Raw genomic sequence first — 21,167 nt, 5'->3', positions numbered from 1 at the left:
TATATACAAATCCAAAGATATTATTTGGGATATAAGAAAGAAAGAAGTAATTGCTTATGATAGTTGAAATGACTGATGTGTCCTGTTTCTGTTTCGGTGCTTATTCAGATTAACTATTTATTTGTTTTTTTCTCTGTAGATTATCCTTGCTCTGGGATGCTGGGTATGGTGTCTGGGCTTATTCCTGACTCTCAGATTACTGCATCTACTCAAGTTGATCGAAACTGGATCCCAGAAAATGCTCGCCTCATAACAAGCCGTTCAGGTTGGGCACTGCCACCAACTACTCATCCATACACAAATGAATGGCTTCAAATAGACCTTGGTGAAGAAAAAAAAGTGAGTGGCATAATTGTCCAAGGAGGCAAGCACCGAGAAAACAAAGTATTCATGAAAAAATTCAAAATTGGCTACAGCAACAATGGATCAGATTGGAAAATGATCATGGATTCCAGCAAGAAAAAGATAAAGGTAAGGAGGAAAGCTCTGCACTATAAAAAAGTTGCCTTTAAAAAAAAAAAAAAAAGCTTGCATTTAATTTCTACACATCTATGTCTGATCTTAGAAAAGCACATGATTGGGATGAAGCCAAGCAGGAGGATTCATAAGACAGCAACCCTGAAGGGATGCTGCGGGAACTGTCCCATGCCTGAGGGTAGGAGCTGTCCTTAAGACATTCGCCTCAGTACAGCAAAGGTTTTGTTTATTCAGCAGCTAGTTGGGACTTGATTTCTGACAAGTGTGGTGTGCCTCTGTGAGCCCTAGGTGACTGCAAAATCCCATGCAATGGTAATATGCAACACTGCCAAATAAATAGTGTTTCCTCTGTAGATTTTCCACTGATAGTGAGCAAACTCATTTGAGACACTGAATTACTTTTCTTTTTCTTCTTTTTTGTCTGAGCTGTAGAATCAAATTGGTATTTAACTCAGTGGGGTACCTGCTGGATTTCTGAACTGCTATAAACTGGTTTGAGAGCTTCACAGGCTCTCTGGAATGGTGTGGTCCAAGTCTCTCTGAAAGGAAGTGATGAAGTTTTTAACTTGTTATCCCACCCCAAATGAAAAGTACTATTGCACTGTCATAAGTGAAGCATCTTGGAGGTTACTTGGGCATAAAGGGCAGCTGGTTCATAGGTTCAGCCAGCAACTGCAAGACATTTACAGAGAAGGGCCAAATGAACTGCTGGGTTAGATGCCAAGGAAAAGAAAATGAGTGTGACCCAGAAAAGTTTCTGGGAAAACCTATTTTGGTTTGTCTTTGAATGCATGCTTTTCACAACGTAGATTGCACTGAGTGTTTCGCTTATTTACCCCAGATCCCATTCATTAAGTCTCCCATTCCATTTTGCTATCATTGCTCACAAGGTGTGTTTTTGCCTCAAAAGGCACAACCCTTTTTTAGTCCTACCCTGTTCCTTGAGGAAACCAGTGGACACACAGTCCTGTTCATGAACTGGTGCTGCAGTACTGGGATGACCAGGGAATCATATGCCAAAATGTGCCCTCAAAAGGCAAATCAGTGTGGTGCTTGGCAGATGGGAATCCTGAGAGTTGCTCTGTATCTCAGCTGCCTTAGTTTGAAAATTAGATGTAAAAGCTGTTTTGCTATGTAGACTCATCCATTGGACAAACCTGTGTTTCCTTAAAGGGAAAGCTGAGTGGGCCCATGAATGTAGCTTTTCCAGGCACATTTGGTAAATATTGGACTTCATTCTCTCCTGTTTTAATCTCACTGAATATGTCTGCATTTTCTCACTTTTCATCATTTGTTTTGGGGATTAAAACTAAATTAATTCAGCCTTTGCAGTCAGCTCCTTTCTCTTGTTACCATGAGTTTTGACTTCATCATAAAGTGTGAAGAGAGTGTAAATCAACAATGGGATCTAACCATTTTCTTTCTAAAATAGATGTTGTTTTGACATGTACTTCTACACTGTGGCTCAACGATGGAAAAAAATAATGCCATATGCTTTCAAAGCAGTGCGCCGTCTGCTGCATGGCTTTCTGTTTTCTAATACAAGCACTTGCCATCATTGTCAGAAGTTAGCAGTTTGACAAGAAAACTAGTGTGCTAACACACTGAGCCCATCCTCAGCTTTCATCACTACCAGAAATTAACTTTCAAGATTAACGGAATGGAGGGGGCTGGAATTCAAATCTCTCGTGGCATAATTACAATCCTTCCCAAAAATTCAAGACATTTTATAAACTTTCTTCCAAAGCACAAGTTTTCTTTAAAGAGAATCAGATAAATCCAATGATTTGGAAGTCCAAGGGATTTAAAAAGTTAATACTAGAATGTAGTATTTTTAAATGTAAGTGGAGCTGGATGGGACAGAATGCTATAATGAGTCACAGCAGGAATGTGGATTAGAAACAGCCCTGTTACATGAAATGAAACACATTGTTTCACTTGGTTAAAGTCTTGACTTTAATAAACAAACAACTGCATTTTAGGAAAAGAAAGAACAGTGACAAGCTAAACAAAACAACAGAATATGTCCAAAGGATGAAACATCACCTTGTTTCTCAACATGATCTTGTCATCCATGCCTGCAGCTCCTTTCACTAAGACTACCATAACTCCTTCCTCTTTGACTGACCCAATTTCTGATATTTTTGAATTTGCAGAATGTTTCCCCCTTTAGCCCAGCTCAAGCACTTAAAGGAGTGAACACCACAAATCCTCAAACAACCATGCAGAACGCCATTTTCATTTCAAGATCCAATCTGTATTTCTTGTCCAAGATTATTCCATAAAGTCATCTTTCCTTTCATACTTCTCCTTCCACTTTCTTTTTGGTTTTTATACATCTCCTCTCATCAATTCTGGTACAAGAAATTTCTGAATATCCTGCCATTTGGAACAACCTTTTTAAATTTTTTCAGCAAAGTTTATTTAGATTTTAAAACATATTAGGAAGATTTTTTTTTTCCTCTCACCAGTTCAGCTTCTCTTTTGTTTAGGTATTATTACATAACTTTTAATTGTAATGAAGTAAAGCAGTTTGTGACAGAGCCTGTGTAAAAGACACTCACAAACTGAAGTTTTACTGTGTACTCCTCTCTCCTCCCCCACAAAGAGTATCAGTACATGTTTTAAATGAACAGTCAGAATTGAATCACAGGCAGCTCTGCACTACAAAGGACAATGATTCAATATAATTCTAGATGCCTATTGAATTCTAATGTCTATGTGTCAGTACTCTAGTACTGATGTCTTTTATAAAACAGTTTGCATTATTATATGTTGCTATTAAGACTACTATTAAAAAGGCAGCAAGGATTTCTCAGATACATGTCTGTCTAATTTTTACAGATAAAATGGCATTGATTCTCTCTCATATGGTAGATACCTTTTCTGATCATTTGCACTATATTGCTGTTCAAATAAAATAATATGTCATTCCATGCTGATTAGATCTGACAGGCCATCTACATGTGAATTCTTGACAACTGTCTTCCAAGCACTGGCAGAACACCAGGTCAGCCAGTGCCCCTTGAAGCCACCTTGGAGGTACAATCTCCCCTAGGAAGAAGGAGCAGAAGCATTAATGCTGAAATTATTTTTTTAAATTTAGTTGGTCATAGCCTCCTATTATCATTAGCTTTAGTGACTAGCACTCTAACCAATGGCCAGAAGTGGTTGTGGACCATTGGTTCATGATGCAGAGGTGTACAGTAAAAACAAGCAAGGCTTTCAGGACTGCGCAGAAAATACAGGCAGCAATCAGATTTACCTGTGCTGGTTTTGTGCCTTGGGAAATACAGCCAGCTTTTCCCATGTCCTCTGTTTTCTCCAGCCCAGACAAATAGGAGTCCATTGCAGGCTGGGTTTTGTTCTCACTCAAAATGAAGAAGGCTTCAAGCTTTGCAGCTATGAGTTGGAAGTACCTTTATTATAGTGATTCTAATCCCAAATTTGAGCTCTAGTTCAAAGAAGATATTTTTTAATGTTTTGCCATTTAACTAATTCATAGAAAAGTTGAAAATACTTCACCTTTACTTCACTGTTATATAAATTTTCATATTTTGCATTTAAGAGAGTTCTATACATGGTATTCCAAAGTACTTTTTTACCATAAAATAGGGTAAAAATAACTCCTTTTGCCTTGGTTTATAAACTCTTCATGGCAAAGGCTGTTTCTTTGTGCAGTTAATTCATTCAAAGGACCAATCATCTCCATGGAGGCACCTGGGGTGTGCTATAAGTACAAATTATAACTTGTTCTATATGCAACAGATCACTGACAAGAGAAGCTGAGGGTATCAAACAAATGCCATTGAGAGCTGCATTATGGCTGAAGAACCCAGAGTGCACCTCAGAGAAGAGATTTTTGTCTGAAATGTACATTTGCTGACCTGCCTTGCGTGTTGGATTATATTGCAGTTCTGTCAGGAAGCAGCTTTCTTCTTTCTTTCTTTCTTTCTTTTTATTCTTACTCAATAGCAGGCTCGCTGGAAGAACTCTTGCAGCTACTGTTCCTGGAGTTTAATTTATGCCTTTTGAAATAACTACAACTTGTGAAACTCTGTCACTGGGGGAAATCAGATTGAAATTTTCTCTTGAATAGTTGGATTATTATTGTAACCACTTAAAAGGTGACAGGATCTTCACCTCAGCTATTTTTTTTTCCCTGAGAAGTGTTGAAAATGTCACCCAGTTAAACCGCAGATCAGAGTGTCATTTAAAAACATGTCTCATTAAACACTCAGCTCTTGTTATGACCCTGATGGATTGGTTGCTACTGAGTTTATGAAAAATGAAATGCATTACTTTTCCAAGAAGCTTTAACTATATATTTTCCATTCTCATTTAGGACAGGAGTGCCTGACACTTATTAAGCAGTTAGAATCTGGCCTACTGCTCACCTAATTCAAAGACTAGAGAATGAAGAAAAAAGATGATTGTTGAAAATGTTTTTTTCTTTTTTTTCTTTTTTTTTTTTTTAACAAGTAGCATTTTTCATGCTTTGCAGACTTTTGAAGGCAACACCAACTATGACACACCTGAACTGCGGACTTTTGAACCTGTATCGACAAGATTCATCCGCGTCTACCCTGAGAGAGCCACACACGGAGGGCTGGGGCTGCGAATGGAGCTGCTGGGCTGTGAACTCGAAGGTAATTGCTCTGCTAGAGATGAATGCACTTTATTATATTCATAAATACATTCTCTGCTTGGACTACCGCTGAACACTGCTGTGTCTGTACAGGCAGCACATTGGACTCTCACTTCCATGACTGCTATTAGTGCTGTTTCTTGGCCTAATCAGTTCCTTCTCTGCAGATATTTGAATATGCCCAAGGCACAAATATTATTCTTTCTCCCATGCCTTCATTGAATCACAGTGATATTGTTCACATGGTTTTCTGTTCCCTTAAGTAATCTTACGATTATACTTTCGAGAAGCATAGCACTATTAGGAAAGAGTAAAGACAGGAACTTAATTATTATGTTACCATGCTACAACCCTGGAAGAGATGTTTTCTGAGAATGCAGAGGGAGCTTTGCACTAAATATAGCAATTATGTCCCTTGCTCCTTCAAAGGATATGGAAAGTCACACCAGACACTACGGTGGGCAATGATTACTTGGCTGGATTGTGTCTGTGCTGGTTCTTTTTAGGGGGTGAAGGGGGCCTCTTTCTTCATTAGCAAACTTTACTTTTGCAAGAGTATGTAGGAGATGAAAGACCAGGAAAAGCAAAGTTTAGACATTTATCCTTGGACTGTGACATGAAGTCAAGCTTTGATTCTTGTTATATAAACAATAATTATTTAACTTCATAGATAACTACAGATAATACTACATGAGTTTCAAAATTTTATCTGGTGGATGATGGTATAGTGGCATGGCTTATAAACCACACAGCTTAACAATACACCAAATAACAAACCATGTTATTCAGGGTTTCATATGATACCTCATATAGAAGTAGCTCAACAGGCTCCCAAGATGAATGGAACTGACTGCTCTGCCTCCATTTCTTTCTCACCATTTCTCCCCCAAGGCGGAAGAGTGGGAGGCATTTGCTGTGAGAACTGATGAGTTCTGTGTTGTTTTTTTAGTGAAGGCCAAATTGAATAAGTATGCTATTTACTTGGCCCGGAAAGTGGGGAGGTTGGAAATACTTCTTAGTTCATGCAGGAAGTCCTCATTTCCTGTGGGAATACTTAGTTCCTGTAGACTATTGTGCTACTTGCTCAGAAAAAAGAAAACTCAGCACCTGCCTTATGTAAACTCACAACCTGTGGGCAAAGTCCTTTGGCCGCAGGGCTCCTGTAGCCACCTAGACATCAAGGAGTGAGTCCATGGACCATCTCACAACTATACATTGTTCAGTGAGATGGAGGAACCAAAGAGGAGACTGACCAGGCAAAACACCTTTGCTTTTAGGCAAACTGCAACAGCAAGTACAATTTTTCTCTGGGACACATCTTCTTACATTTGTCTTTCTGCTGCGGTGTACTTTTGAAGGGTGCCCACCCGTAGGTCACCCATGGACAGTTGAGGTCAATTCCCGTTTACCCATGGGAGAAGCATAATAAGAAACCTGTTGTATAACTGTATCTAAGGAGGGAGTTGAATGAAGATAAGTCACTTGAGATTTACTGAGCAAGAAAGGAGTTGAGATGAGAAAAGAAGCATGGAGGCAGGACAGACAGGAGTAGAAATCAGCTCTCCAGCAGTAATGAGCGAGGGGAAGTTTTGTGTGCTCAAAGCATCCCAGGGGGGCTTATGTGAAATGATGACAGAGCTATAGGCAACCTTGAGGCTGTACAGGGGCATGAAGATCAAGATAAGAAACTTAACTGGATGTAGAAAGCTGGAGGGAGCTCCCAGAGGGGGTTTTAAAGTGATCTGGGGAACAAACACTCTGCATAATTCATAAGAGGTACAGAACTGTTTCTTAAACTGGGGATAGATTGTACGTGTAAAGCACAGGTCAGGGTCCTAAAGAGCCATGTTTCATCCCAGAATATAGCTACTTCAGAAACTACCAGTCCTCCTGACATTTTCAGGTGAGAAGTCAGTGCATGTGATCTTATGTGGCCAGCAGGCTTGGGAAGCAGTTGAAGAGCAAAGAAGAATGTGAGAAAGGGATACATTATTGCATAGCTTATAATGAGAATAAAAGAATGTTAATGAAAATAACAGTAGGTGAGAACAGACAAAAACCTGGATCACATTCCCAGAGTGGTTATCTTAAGCCAGGGAACTATACCCGCAGCATAAAAGATAAATCTAAACATAACACCAAGTGTCTGTATTCCGATTTTCCAGATGTATGTTTTGCAAGTATTGAGGTATAGATGTATTTTCTGGCATCTTGCACAAATCTCAAGCTTTTAACTACAATAAAAAAGGTCAGACTTTTACTGGTTGTGCAGCAGCTACTGGAAAATCATCACCAATGAGAAACAGGCAGGTGGCCAGGAGGGATGACTGACATCACTGATGGCTTATTTATTTATAACTTCAACAAAAACAAAAGAAACTCCTTCCAGATCTCCTCATCAAGCTTAAAGTGATTCTACATCACACTGCCTTCCTGCCCACTGTTACCAGGACTCTGCTCAGACATTTCCTCTCTTACATGTGCTCTGCAGAGAAGTTTCTTCAGCAAGGTGGTGGGTGCTGCAGAATTACCACTTTGAGCATGCACCCCTGCAGCTCTGCTGTACAGGCCCACTCACAGGCACTTTGGCCTACAATAAAATGACGGGGTTTTCTACCTCACTTCACCCCCACAAGACTTCCATTCTGCCTTGCCAGGCTTTCACTCTTTGTTGGTAGGAACAACAAACACCCATCAGCCAGTGAACAGACAGTCCGGAGCTTTGCTGCCCAATTCCGCTCAGCCCTTGAGCTGGGATACAGCAGAGTGCCTTAGTGCAAGGAAGCAGAACAGATACATCCCGTTGCAAAGAAATACTAACCTGCAGCTTCCTTCCTCAGATACAACACATGAAGACAGCATATGGTGCTCATCAAAATGATACTGCCAATTGCATACTGATTCTCCAGCATATGTTTTAACTAAATGACTGGATTTTGTTTCAGTTCCTACCGCTGTCCCTACGGTTTCTGAAGGCAAACCTGTGGATGAATGTGATGACGACCAGGCAAACTGTCACAGTGGCACAGGTGATGACTACCAACTGACAGGTGCAGAAACCATCCTCATTCCATTGCAGCTTCATTGTAGCTCATATCCATCACCAGTTACAAGCTAAATGTTTGCACTGATTTAATCCCTCAGCATAAATGGACATTGGTATGCAGTTTGTATTGTCAGTGCTGTCAAAACATAGGCATCTGCCTTTTACATATGACAATACTTTTGATTGTTTTCTCAGCTATGTAATTTTTGAAGCAAATAATAGTCACTAGCTGGAAGAGAGGGCAATTTTTTTAAGCAGGAATTGTGTCTAATCAAACTTTTTCTTATTAAGAAAAAAAGCTAGACAAACCTTTTGAGGTTTATAGTCTGAAACTGAAGAACTCAAAATGAAATATTATTTAGGCTCAAGATACGTGTATGCTTCAATACCTAAAATTTAGCATAGGACTCAAATCTCAGCCTCAAACCTTTCCCAGACAGAAACAAAGCAGATTTATTTCATCAAAGCATATTCACATATATACAGCCAGAAATATTTCTATGGGCATCCCCACCAATGTTGCATTACAGCCACAGAGGGTCTAGTTTTCTCCAAGCTGCCATCTCTAGCAGAAAAATAAAAGGGAGAGACATAACATAGCCCACATCTGGAACAGAGGAAGCTTGCTAGTTTTCATTTTCTCCCAGTTTTGCACAGAACCGCTGTCCTTCTGAGAGAGCTGACACTGCACCACTACGTTTTTGATCTCTTCTTGGAGGTCACTTGCTCCGCAGAGCGCTGGGCCTGTTTGTCGATATCTTCCTGTAGCGGATACATACATCTACAGTAACTGAGCTTATTTTTGGACATAGTGACACAAGTTATTTCATCACTGCTCCCTGGTGTGCTTATCTAATAAATGTTTATTTCTTCTTATATCCATGATATAATATAGCATTAAAATCTGGCAATAGATGTCCAAGAGGGCATTGAGAAACCTTAGGTAAGAGATTGGCTTTTTGGAAGGAGCCAAGTAGAACATCTGACAGCAGACACAAATTAAAATGCGTTTTCAGCATCAAACCCTTTCTGAGCTTTGCCAAAGTCTACTATAAATGCATGCTGCAAATCATAAATTGAAAAATAATTCTTGAGTGGAAAAGACACTGCATGGACATTGTCACTGCTTTTCAAATCAGTGTCCCAGATGAATCTTACTCTTTTTGAAAACAGCTGTGCAAGGAGTCTGATAAATAGTCTGTTTTGTGTTAAGGTAACTCAGAAAGTTTTCAATGTTACTAAATATTGTAATTTATTTATTTTTCTGGAAGGAAAGAGCTAGGTCAGGAAATGCTGGGGCTTCCTGCAAAGCCCTACACTGAAGGCTGCCTTGCAGAGCCCAATAGGTAGAGACATATTTCACATAGAGAGAAGCTGCACGAGGGGAAGGAGACAAATCTATGCAAGCACCTTCCATGTTTAGTCATAGTCTCGGCACTTCAGGGAGCTCAGGACTGCATCCCACATGTCCCTTAGGGAAAGCTTATCGAGCAGAAGAAACTCCCTCTGCCAATTTTTGCAGGTGGTGCTTAGGGAGCAGTTTATAATCTCTAAGACAAGGGAACAGACACCAGCCTTCCTGCACACCAGCTCTTTTGGAGAACTGAACCTATTTCAGTGCTAAAATTGAAACCTTTCTACAAAAATGCAGACACTTTAGCATAATTTATAAACTACACCATCTAGAAACTCTGAGCAGTGCATGCCTGGTTGTTCTGGACACTGTAGAAACACTGCATTGTACATATGATGTTATTTGTAATGCTAAAATGCACAGCAGTGGTTTTACCAATAATTTCATTGTAATCATTCTTTTCTTCCTCCAAAATGCATAGAAGGATGTAAATATCGTGGCTCACTAGGGATACCAGGGCAGTGCAGGCAGGATTTCATCAGTGCCTTACCTTCTTTTATCCACTCCCGATGCAAGTGTGGTGCCCGCATTCTCATGGGTATGACTCTTAAGAGTCGCTTCCCTGATAGCACTTGCACATATGTGAGCATCACAATGAAGACTCCCTTGCAATTAACTGTAATTGTGCTATAGGCCAGATTCCTTCCTGCTCTATTTGGACCCCATACAGAGCAATTCTATTTGCATGGCGTATAGCTTTTCCCATCAGATCATTCTCACAAACATAAAGCTGGTATAGCTTGGGCATTCGTTCTTATTGGAAGTCATCATAGTCATCCTTTCTATAATGCTTTAAGCACTTGCTTGCTGGAGAAAAGAAAAGCCATTGACTGGTAATCAGCACCCCACTGCGCACTTATAATTGTGCTAATTTACTTTTTGTTTCCTTTATCAATATGAGGCCTGCTTTAAAAAGTCATGTATTTTAAAAATATCAATTAGCGAGCTTTGGAGAGGACCATGACCTCGCTCACCTCTTGTTCATCTGCTTGAAGGCGAAGACAAAGGGGAAGTCCTTAATTCCTCCTGCTCTTTGAGACAGAACTGAAACCTGCCTTAGACTATAGCCTAAAGTCAGGCAGTTCCCATGCACCGCTCTTGGGAGCTGGTCTCACAACGCAGCTATAAAACAATGCACAGGGAGGACCCAGAGTGGCAGGGGTTGGAGGACCTCACATCCCTGGTGTGAGAAAGAACATTTCACGGGTGAATGCACAAACTGGTGACTGTTAGGAGCTGTTATGGGGATCAGTCGTTGACTTCCCGTGTGATTTGGAGCAAATCAGTGTCTATAAAACAAGGATGTCCAGAGGGACATGGTAAGGATTGATCAGCTGGTGTTTGCAAGGATTCCAAAGATATACAGCTTTATGTAATAGTGAGGTTTTGTTTTATTTTTTGGTAAAGGAAACCAGATCTTTAATGCCCTATTTTCATGCTTAAGCTCACATACTCAGTTACCTACATGTCTAATAAAGATGGTAATATTTCAGATTTATATATAGGGTATTCCTAATGACTGCTGTGTCCTTTGCTGTGTCCCATGTATCATGATATGCGTAATTTCTTTTCCAGGTGGTACTACAGTGCTGAATACAGAAAAGCCAACAGTAATAGACAACACATTACAACCAGGTAAAAAAAAAAAAAAGTTTTTTTCTTATTAAAAACATAATAAATTCCATACCCAAATTTCATGCCAGGGACAAAACAATGAATTGCAGCACTTCCTGACTTCCCATTCCCTAAAAGTCTCTGAAGTAAAGAAGCATCTGGTCTCTCAGCTCTGTACAGTAAATATTTTATTCCTTTCATCCACATGTAGACACAGCAGAGAACAAGTTTTCCTTCTGCATCAGCAAATGCCAAATGCTGACAAAATTAAACTTAATCACACAGTGCACTCTGTTTAAATGTGGCATGTCAGTGACACAAAATGTGTTTGCAAACTCCAGGCAAACAAAAACAGAACCACACAGGCCCACTCACTATTTATATCCATGGATTTACAAAACTAAGACAAGTAAAGTTTGCTGGTTTTCTCCACCAGGGAGCTGGCAGTTTTACAATATTGTTTTCTAGCAAGTTTTCTCAAAATGGGGTTACATAAACTGCTACCATGAACTTGAAAAAGTAAAAAACAAGTTGTCACTGGCAGCAGGTCCTTTTTACTTAATCAATACAATAACTAGCAGCTTTAAAAAAACCTTAGTTTGCTGCTTCCACAGCTTTCACAGCATTTTTTAATATCCTGTACAATTTACAGGGAGTGAGGGAGAGGATAGATTTGGGCAGAAAACCCAAACTCCAAAACGTATGAGCATCAGTTTAAAATCCTTTGCATTAGTAATTGTGGAGCAGTAAAAGGTCAGTTTTCAGTTGCTCCCATTTCCTCCATTAAAGCACAGTCAGGCACAGTCTTGCAAGTGATTTATTAACAGGGTGGGTAAGTGTTTATCATTGTTTCCTCAATCATGTGACACAATCCACTTTTGCTTCAAGCAAAAGAAAGTATCTAATAATGTAAAAGTTTCCTAAAGGACTAATGGTGTTGACCTGATTAAAGAGATAGAGCTGACATCTCAGACGTTGCTCCCACTCTGCCTCTGCGTTCTGGTACTGCAGAGGCAACTGCTCTTACTCCCCTCAGAATTTGTCTCCAGGGTCATCCAGTTGGCTTAGTCAGCATACACTATTTCTAGCTCTGCCCTGCTTTATGAGCAGAGGGAGGTTGTGGAGTACCGTGCAATGAGAAACGTGATGGCAGGCTGGCCCACCCTCGTGGGACACCTCTCCACACTGCTCTCCCACAGTCAGCTTTGCTGAAGGGCTAGGGGGCTGCTGGTGATCCCACAGTTCGGAAGGGGGTGGGGGGTGCAAAGGAAGAAAGGATGCTGTGCAGTGGTTTTAGAGTAAAACATTTTAATTTTTATGTCTGAAATGACCTAGCTTTCTCTTTTTACTGAAACGAAGGAATTTTTTACAGGGTTTTTAACTATCTTCATGTGTTTAAACAAATTGCAAATTCATTAAGTGCCTCTGTGCAACACAGTTTCCTCCCTCCTCCCTGTGCCAGTTGCATTTGCAGGTTATGTTTAATCCCCTTGGCTTGGGTGGGACTCTCCAGTAACAGACTGACTGCTTCTGCCAGAGATTAAGATATCCTCATTTTCTCTCCTTACTTCCCTCCTGCACCACCTTTGCTTACTCCATGATGAGCCAAGTTTTTTTCTCTAGTAAAGGAGTTTCTGAGATTCCCTTCAGACCATGCCAATGTAACTTCCCTGCATTGTGCTGGTAGGAACTGTTTCCTTCCGGGGAATAAGGGACAAGTTCACATCCCAAACTCCAGGCTCCCACATGGCAGCACATTACAAAGATCATAGATAGAGATCATTCAGATGTTAATAAGTAAGAATAAGGTTTCCAGAATCTCCAGTTTAAGACATAAAGGCTTCCAGCTGCTTCATAATCCCTCACTGAAAATCAGCCAGAAAACTCCCAAAAAGGGGCAGACAGAAATTCCCCTCAACACAGAGAAACCCTTCCTGGCATGAAGGTGCTATAAAGTGCTAAAGGGGCATGGCTGGACCTGGCTGGCATAACAAAGCAAATCAGAGCAAAGGGCCATGCGGCTGGGAGCGAGCGTGTGCTACAGCAGCCACGAATAACGTAGTTTAAACTGGCCTTGTAGTTACAGAGCTGCTCAGGGGCCCCCCTAGCTCTCAGCTGGCTGAGGATAAGTGCACTCCAGCTCTTTCAGCTATTCTCAAGCTGAACAAGGTATGAATTTAACACAACAAGGACTGAGCCTTCAGCTTCAGCCTTAATTCCCTTTAAGGGCTGGTTTACCTTAAGATGTTAATACACGTTGAGGTAAATGATGAACTCCAAGCCAAAGAGCTATTCCAGATCAGTTGCAGGTTGGAGGCTCCAGTGGGTAACCCTGTATGAGCTACACCGTGCCAGTGCTGGCCACAACAGCTTGTGCCACAGTGACTGGGGACAGAGATTTACCAGCCCCCTCAGTAGCAGCACCTGCTGTGCCACAGGTACTTCTGCAATAGGTGCTAACACCATGTATTACTGTCCTCCTGCCTGCATTCAAGCCTGCAAACACCCCTAATCTTGTTATCCCAGACTAACATGCTTGTGTGTGTCAAAGCCTGAGATTATCCTATTCCAGCCAGCTTTCACACACTATGGAAACAGTTAAGAGCAAATAGCTGGAAAGCCTCCATGTATAAACAAGCTTTCCATCAAGGAGACTTTTACAGTTCATTTCAAGGGGACTGAATTGTAAGAAAATAAAAAAGAATCATGATTTCAAACTGCTAATAATGTTTAAAGGTTTGGATATTTTTTTTTTTTAAGAGAGGATCTACTTTCCTTCTAAAACTTAAAGAAGATGCCTTTACCAAATCTGTCTGTCAAGTTAAATACCTTTTGGGCTTCAGTTCTAAGACTCACCAACATCTAGTCTTTTTGAACACAGCTTTTTCGATCCTAAAGGACTATTTGAAGTGTTTGATTTAGCTATTTACATACAGAGCAAGCTATTCATTTACATTATGTGCTCTCAGCTTGTAAACTCAGTCCTTTGTAAAGCAGACCGTTCAAGAAATACCTTGTTTTTCACATATATAACAGCATTTTCAGAAAAAATAACTAAGAAATCCTGAGGTTAAAATCTATGCTAAGAATCCGTTTAAAGGTAGAATAGGTCTGATTCTCATTTACAGTGGGACAGCTTTGCATCAATAAAGGGATACTAAAGGATTTAAATTATCTTTTATTATCATTTAAGGTAATTCTGTGCTGCCAGAATTATATAATTAATTATACCAGCACAGAGTGGTATAAAAAGGTGAAATGCAAATACAAATCAGACTCAATATGCTACTTTAAAGTGGTCCAAATTATGTTTGTAATTTCCCATTTTAATGTTGATTAACCCTTTGGCAAGGGCATCCCATAGAGAATTTTCATAGCATCTTTAATGCCATCATGCTCCTTCTTGCCTCTTGTTGGAGAAGTTATAAAAATATGTCAAAGTCTGTGGGCCACGAAAGATTAATGGACTTGCAAGAAACTCACTCAACTAGATTTTCAAATTACTTTCTTGTTCATGTGCAGTAATGGTTCCAGCTGTGAGCAAGATGTGGTCAAAAAGTACAGCTGTTGGTTATTCTTTGAGAGGATAAATCTGTTTTAATTCAGTATCACGTACCCTACATTTTGAAAAAGACATATGGGATTTCGTCACACCTCCCTCTCAGATTCTCATCTGAACTGCTGCTATTTGGTTACAGAATAGCAGGGTTTCTTCATCTTCTGTATACACACAAACCCAGAGATCAGTCACCTATTGGCAGGAGAATTATCCTAGCAGAGGAATGGGCCAGCACTGCAGAGGCAGCCCACCAAATGCTACTCAGCCCTATTTTCCTTCCTTCCACCAGAGATGCCAAGCTATAGTTCAAGGACAAAGAAAAGGACAGATCGCCTGTAGCTTACTGCGAGCTACTGTACCAGCTCCCTGGGGACCTTTAATAGAAGCGTTGAACTCTTCTGTCTTTTGCTGGGGCAGATCCATTGTCCATTCAACTAATGAACCTATCCTGATGCTACAAGTGTCTATTATTAGTTGGCTAGCAGGTCTATTTTTTTCTTTTTATGGGTCCCTGGGAGAAGCATTGGAAGAGATATAAGAATAGACGATAAGAGATGGCATGTTTAAGGAGCCCATAAAATAAGAGCACTCTGAAATGCCTTGCCTTTGACCTTCAATCCTGTTGCTGTGATTGTCTAAGGAATGTATTAACACAATCACTTTTAAGAAAACAACAGGAACCTAGCAAGAAATAGCTAACTGAGAGCAGGTTAGTGGTCAAATTCTGCTAAACTTCAGGGGATTCTTGTTGTCTTCTGCATGGAAAAGAAGTTCATTTTTATGCTACACCATGTTGTCTGTGCGTCCAAAGCCAAGGAACACAGGCATGGCCAAAGCATATCAGACTTAGGCTCTTTGCCAGTTTCCTGGACTATATATCAAATGAGCGTGTAAGAAATTCTTTTTTAGATGGTACTGTGAAATTTATCTATGTTTTGAAACCCTCCTTCTAATCCCAATGTTCAGAGCTGGCTTCAGACCATGAAGCAAAAGGCTTTTGTCACTCCCTGCATTTTAGAATTAACAATTACATTCTGGATATTTCCCTTATCCATTTCAGTGTCCAGTTCTCTTTGAATTGTGCTCAGCCTTAGCAGCTTGCTTCCCATACAAGGGAAGCAAGTATCGCTCATATCACATGAGAATTTTTTTCCTTTGATCCACGTTGAACTTCACTGGATATCTCACAGTTCTCAGGCTATGAAATTGAGAAAATAGAATATTGTAATCTTCCTTCTCTGGATTCCTCACCCGTTTACATACTTACCCTGTGTCTTCTGCTATTTATTTTTATTCAATGTTGAACAATACTAGTCTTTCAGTCTCTTTGTGCTAAGTGCTCATTTATTCTGTGTGATATCTTCAGATTGATGTGATCTATCTACCACTGTTCTCCTTGCTTGTGGTTTGAATACCACACTGGCTATCGCTAGCTTTGTATGATATGAACCTTTGGGATTAATAAGATTAATTTTGCTTTATGTTTTCTAAGACCTTTTCTAAAGTTCTGTTTCATGGCTTTGATATCAAAGCCATGCAATATAGCTCTCACTAGGCCTCCTTGACAATTAAAGGCTATTTTTCACAAACTTAAAACCCTTTAATTAATTTCAATGTCACTCTGTTTCTTTAAAAACTCCCCTTTATTTTCAGATGTCCCCTTTTGGGCAAGATGCCTTTGATCATGACCCCGTTGTCTAGAAAAAACAAAAACATATATTGAAGAAAGAACCATAATGGATTGCCGTTCTGCATGTGCACATGCATGTCACACAACTCGTGCACACAGGCTGAGTCCTGCTTTTTCAGCATTTTGAGTCCAAAGAGAGATTATCCACGGCAATCTGGCCCTTTCCTAGAAAGGGCTAGGGTCCTCCAGGAAACATGTTTTCTCCACATTGAATTCCTGTGCCAGACATTATCTGTTTAATGCATTTGTTCCCAGCTAGGATGCTGTATTCGTGACAATGTGGAGTATACCCCTCCGGAGGCCAGCAGGAGGGAGCGGGTGGGCAGGCGGGATGAGGCAGATGAAAGGAGGGAGTGAAGAATGAGGGCTCAGTGCAGAGAGATGCCGCAGCACAGCTGAGGTACTGACAGGCAGAGAAGAGGGGCAGGAGCTGCCGCACACTCAGACCTCTGTGCTGACAGAAAGAAATTTTCTAGGGGCCAGAGGGGATGGGGTACAGGGGCTGCAACACAGGGATCCAGTGAGTTGTTAAAACTGTGTGTGGGAGCAAAGACCTGCCAAACAAGGAGACATCAGGAAAAGAGAGAATGATAGATGAACCCTTTTTATATCCGTTCTGTCTTCAACCTACTCACCTGAGGTTTTCTCTGTGTTGATAAAATGATTGTTCTAGTCTAGTTTCCATTAAAATCTGGGTTGTGAGTTCAAAAGCCTTTCCACCTTCCCTGGTCAGCTCACTATGTGGAGGAGGTCTTTGCCTCTTCAGGCTGGAAATGTTCCACCTCTGGCCAGCCACAGGTCCCAACAGACCTCCCATATTTCTCCATATTTTCCCACAATAAACAAAACCCATTCTAGGGGGTTGCATTATCTTTCCTGGTTGTTTTGTGTTTTGTTTTTTTTTAATAATGGGCAAGAAACACAATTCTTACCCCAGAGCTGATATTGATGGGAGCACAGAGTCCTTTGTTCTTAGTTCATACTTGCACAAAGTATTCATTAAAAGTAAACCTAAGTTATTCCTCTAATAAGGTGTGAGTCATGCCTGAGAAAAGACTTCAGGATTTGGTCACATTGCTGTGGGAAGGGTACTGCTCTACTGGGAGTTGTCAGTGCTCAAGGTGAGGTAAAAGTTCATACCAGTGGGACAGGAACCAAAAGCCCAAAAGATTTCAAACTGCTTCTGAAAATAAGAAATGCAAGAGATTTATATGCTATCTTTGTGTAATCTTTCCATTCAAATTCCAAGTGCTATTGAAGAAAATAAGCTACTATGTATTAAACCTTTGGGCAGAATTTAAGAGAAGCTGAAAACAAGATATGATCTCATCCTGACCATAATACCAGACTTCCCTTGTTTTACGTGGAGCTTGTTTTGAAGCTTATTTTGAGTTCATTTGGCAATCAGCCACATTTGTCCCTTTTCTGTCTCAATTTGTCCATTTCAATGCTGCCATCTTGTGGGCCTGTTTAACTGTCTGGAAGATCCTGAAATAAGTTCCTTATTGAAGCCACGTACTATACATTTCACCAGATATCCTTCCCTGCCAAGGACATTCCCTTAGCGTTTCAGCCCTTTCTTATTTTTGTCCAAATCTTATTGTGAGCTGTTGCAAAACGTTGCACTGTTATGGTACAAGCAGATATTAACAACCAGAAAATGTATCTGATCATTAAGCTAGAGCTTTTGGTTTGAGTCATATGTGTTACAGCACAATTATCAGCTAATGTGGGCAAATCAGAAGAATTAATCAAACCACAAAAAAATCCCAAAATATGGGTCTTCATCTGTTTCCCAGCAGGGCTGCTCTTGCTATGGATTCTCAGAGTTTCAAGGATGAATGGTTCTGTTAACGGTCAAATGCATGCATTTGGTTCTGAAGTACAAAATCTGAATTACACAATTAATCATCATATTTTGTCCCTCCTTTTCCTTCTTTCCTTGCAGAGCTGCCACTATACAACTTCAACTGTGCCTTTGGCTGGGGATCCCAAAAGACTCTGTGCCACTGGGAGCACGACAACCAGGTGGATTTAAAGTGGGCAATCCTGACCAGCAAAACTGGGCCGATTCAAGACCACACAGGTAATCATGAGTTCATGATTTAGCCATTTTACATGGGAAGAGGTTGTTCTGTTTAATACCAACATGCCTTCCAAAACCACAGAAAAGTGAATTATACCTAAAATACACAGTCACAACAGTGATTCTCTAGGCAATCTAGTCCATTATATGTAGTCACAACTGACCATAATTGTCCTTTCTGTTGGGGAATAAAGATCGTTTATTGTCAGGAACTGAAGATATTCCCTTCCCCTGACTTGTCTTTGGATAACCATCATCTGGGGTAGAAAAAAAAAAAATCTGAATGACCAAATATTCTGCAAGTATCATTCACCAAGTGAGCCAGTTGTGAGCAAATATCACATTATTCCTGTTTGTAGTTACAGGGACTGCCCACCACAGAAAGGTATTGTAAGTGAAACTTCCCAGATGGATGTAATTCCATGCCCTCGTCCTCTCCAGCTGCAGATTATAGCCATCCCTTTACTCACACAGTTATTCCAGAAATATCACCCTGGGAAATTGATTAGTTGGTTTTGTAGTACCTAACTCATGGCTCTGCATAATTAGGCAGTAAATATGCTGCCTGGCTAGTGGAGAAGGGAGGGCGCTGCATGACCTGCACAGCCTCTTGCTTTAGTGTTCTTTCTTGCATACGTGCAGATTAATCAAATGTGTTGAGATGAATCCCCCTTCCCACTTCTGCAACCCCTTTGCCTAATGAGAATGACAAGGAAATTAGACAAAATTGGACTTTTTAAATTCTGAGACACTTTCAATTGAATCTTAAGACAAGTACAGTAGTTACAGGGAAAAAAACTTATAATACTTTGACTATAAATGGCATTGTACAAATAAATGGCATCAAATTAACTAAATGCAGTTAGCTGAAGTGAAGGCTGTAATGGTGGAAAAATTGACGTAAAGTGAAATGGCTCAGTAGGATCTGACATTGAAAGGAGGTTAAAAGCTATGTTAGCCAGAGACTGACAAAATTTAAAAGGCATGCATAAGTAAAGCTCTAATTAAGACAATGAAGACAGAGTTCCTGACCCAGCACTGCAATAATATTCTGGAAATAAGAGCTATCTGCACTTTGCCACCAAGGATTATAGAGAGACTGAACCTGTCTTCAATCAAGAGATGAAGAAATGATATTCTTCAAATGAGATTTTGTTGGTTCCACTGGGCCCTGCTAGTGCAGAAGACTTATTTGTTCCATTAGCAGTAGCGTCAGTAAGTCTTACAGGCAGCCCCTTTTTCTCCTTACTGCACTAACTTTCAATATTTTCTAAAAATTTCCTTGAACTCTTTCAAATCTTTTCTTCAACTTCAAGGGCACCTTTACATGCCAGGTTTGCCATTCACCTGCCAGCAGGTAGGGGACGAGTGGGGTTGGATGTGAACACAGACCACGGGCAATCTGAATGGCACTGATGTCCCAAACAAGCCCCTCAGTGTCACCGCTACACAGCAAGGCTACCCTATATATTGAGAGAACAACAAAAAGCAACTCCCAGGCATATCTTGCTCTCAGCTGCATATGCATAATGCTGAAGGAACTCCACAGAAGTGATCTTCAACAGCAATTGCTTTAAGACAGTGGGATATGCTTTATGTCACTTCAAATTATACATGTTATGATTAAATCTGGCCAGAGTTAGGTTTTCCAACTGAGACAGCCATCCTGATGCTGCGATTATTTTCCTCCATTTGGATTTCCCTATCACCATTCTTTGATGAGATTTGCACATGTTGTGCTGCCCTCTGCATAGAAGCAAAGTTGGAAAGAACATACAGTCACAAGCAGTCCTGCTGAAGAAGCTGGACAAGATGATACTACAGTAAGATATAAAAAAAAAGAAAGAAAAAAAAAAAAAGCCTAATTTTTTTTCAGCAATTTAACATCGTCTTCCCCTATAGAATTCTTTCAATGACCAGATATTTCCATGTGCATATTGGCCAGAGTACCTCTGACTACCCGCAGAAAAATCCAAACAAAGAAAGTGTCTTTGCCTCATGTTAGAAGCAATATTTCTCTTTCTCATTTAATAGGCCCACTCCTTCTGGCCACTGGGTTTACCCTACTCATCTTTGTTCCTGGTTCACTATTTACTGCCCTGTCCTTCCAGTGCTTCCCAGAGTAGCAACACTTACCCTTTCTTCTTCATTGGTGCAGGACTATACCATTACAATCCAGCAAGTCTCAATTATACATTATTTCAAACGAAATTCAAGACTATCATCTGTAAGCAAAAACCAATGTTGATAAAACACCACACTTCAAAACATCTTTTTGCCTTTTTTTACTTTTCTTATGTTTAAACATTGATATAAACAGATACATATACTTATTTCAGCATTTGAGTAGTATTTCTTATTATTACTTTTCTCCTTCTTACTTTCAAAATAACTTTATACACATGCCAGTAAACGCTGTCTCCATCCTTTGTGTGAGTGCATTACACATGCAATCTATTCTTACACATACAAGTACGAACTTCATATTTTTCCATCATAATTCTGTGCAAAGAAGCGGTTCAAAAGCCGTCTGGAATGGATGCCTGGGTGGTGTAAATCAGAAGCACTTCTCTGTAGTCAGTATCTCACTTAGTAATTTTCTGTTACCAAACTAATCCCACCCTCTCATGCTG

General features: G+C 40.3%; 1 protein-coding gene across 1 annotated transcript in view; it reads left to right on the top strand.

Moving 5' to 3' along the window:
* Positions 1-21,167, top strand: part of NRP1 (neuropilin 1) — a 114,679-nt gene that overhangs the window by 84,735 nt on the left and 8,777 nt on the right. The window contains 5 exon segments of the mRNA XM_040591116.1: positions 140-471; positions 4,982-5,126; positions 8,071-8,175; positions 11,161-11,220; positions 18,397-18,534. Of these exon segments, the coding sequence (XP_040447050.1) occupies positions 140-471; positions 4,982-5,126; positions 8,071-8,175; positions 11,161-11,220; positions 18,397-18,534 (780 nt within the window).

The sequence above is a fragment of the Falco naumanni genome, chromosome 4 (assembly GCF_017639655.2).
Source record: "Falco naumanni isolate bFalNau1 chromosome 4, bFalNau1.pat, whole genome shotgun sequence".
NCBI classification, from domain to species: Eukaryota; Metazoa; Chordata; class Aves; order Falconiformes; family Falconidae; genus Falco; species Falco naumanni.
Note: the sequence above shows the minus strand (reverse complement) of the source record. Positions and strands in the feature narration are given on the sequence as shown.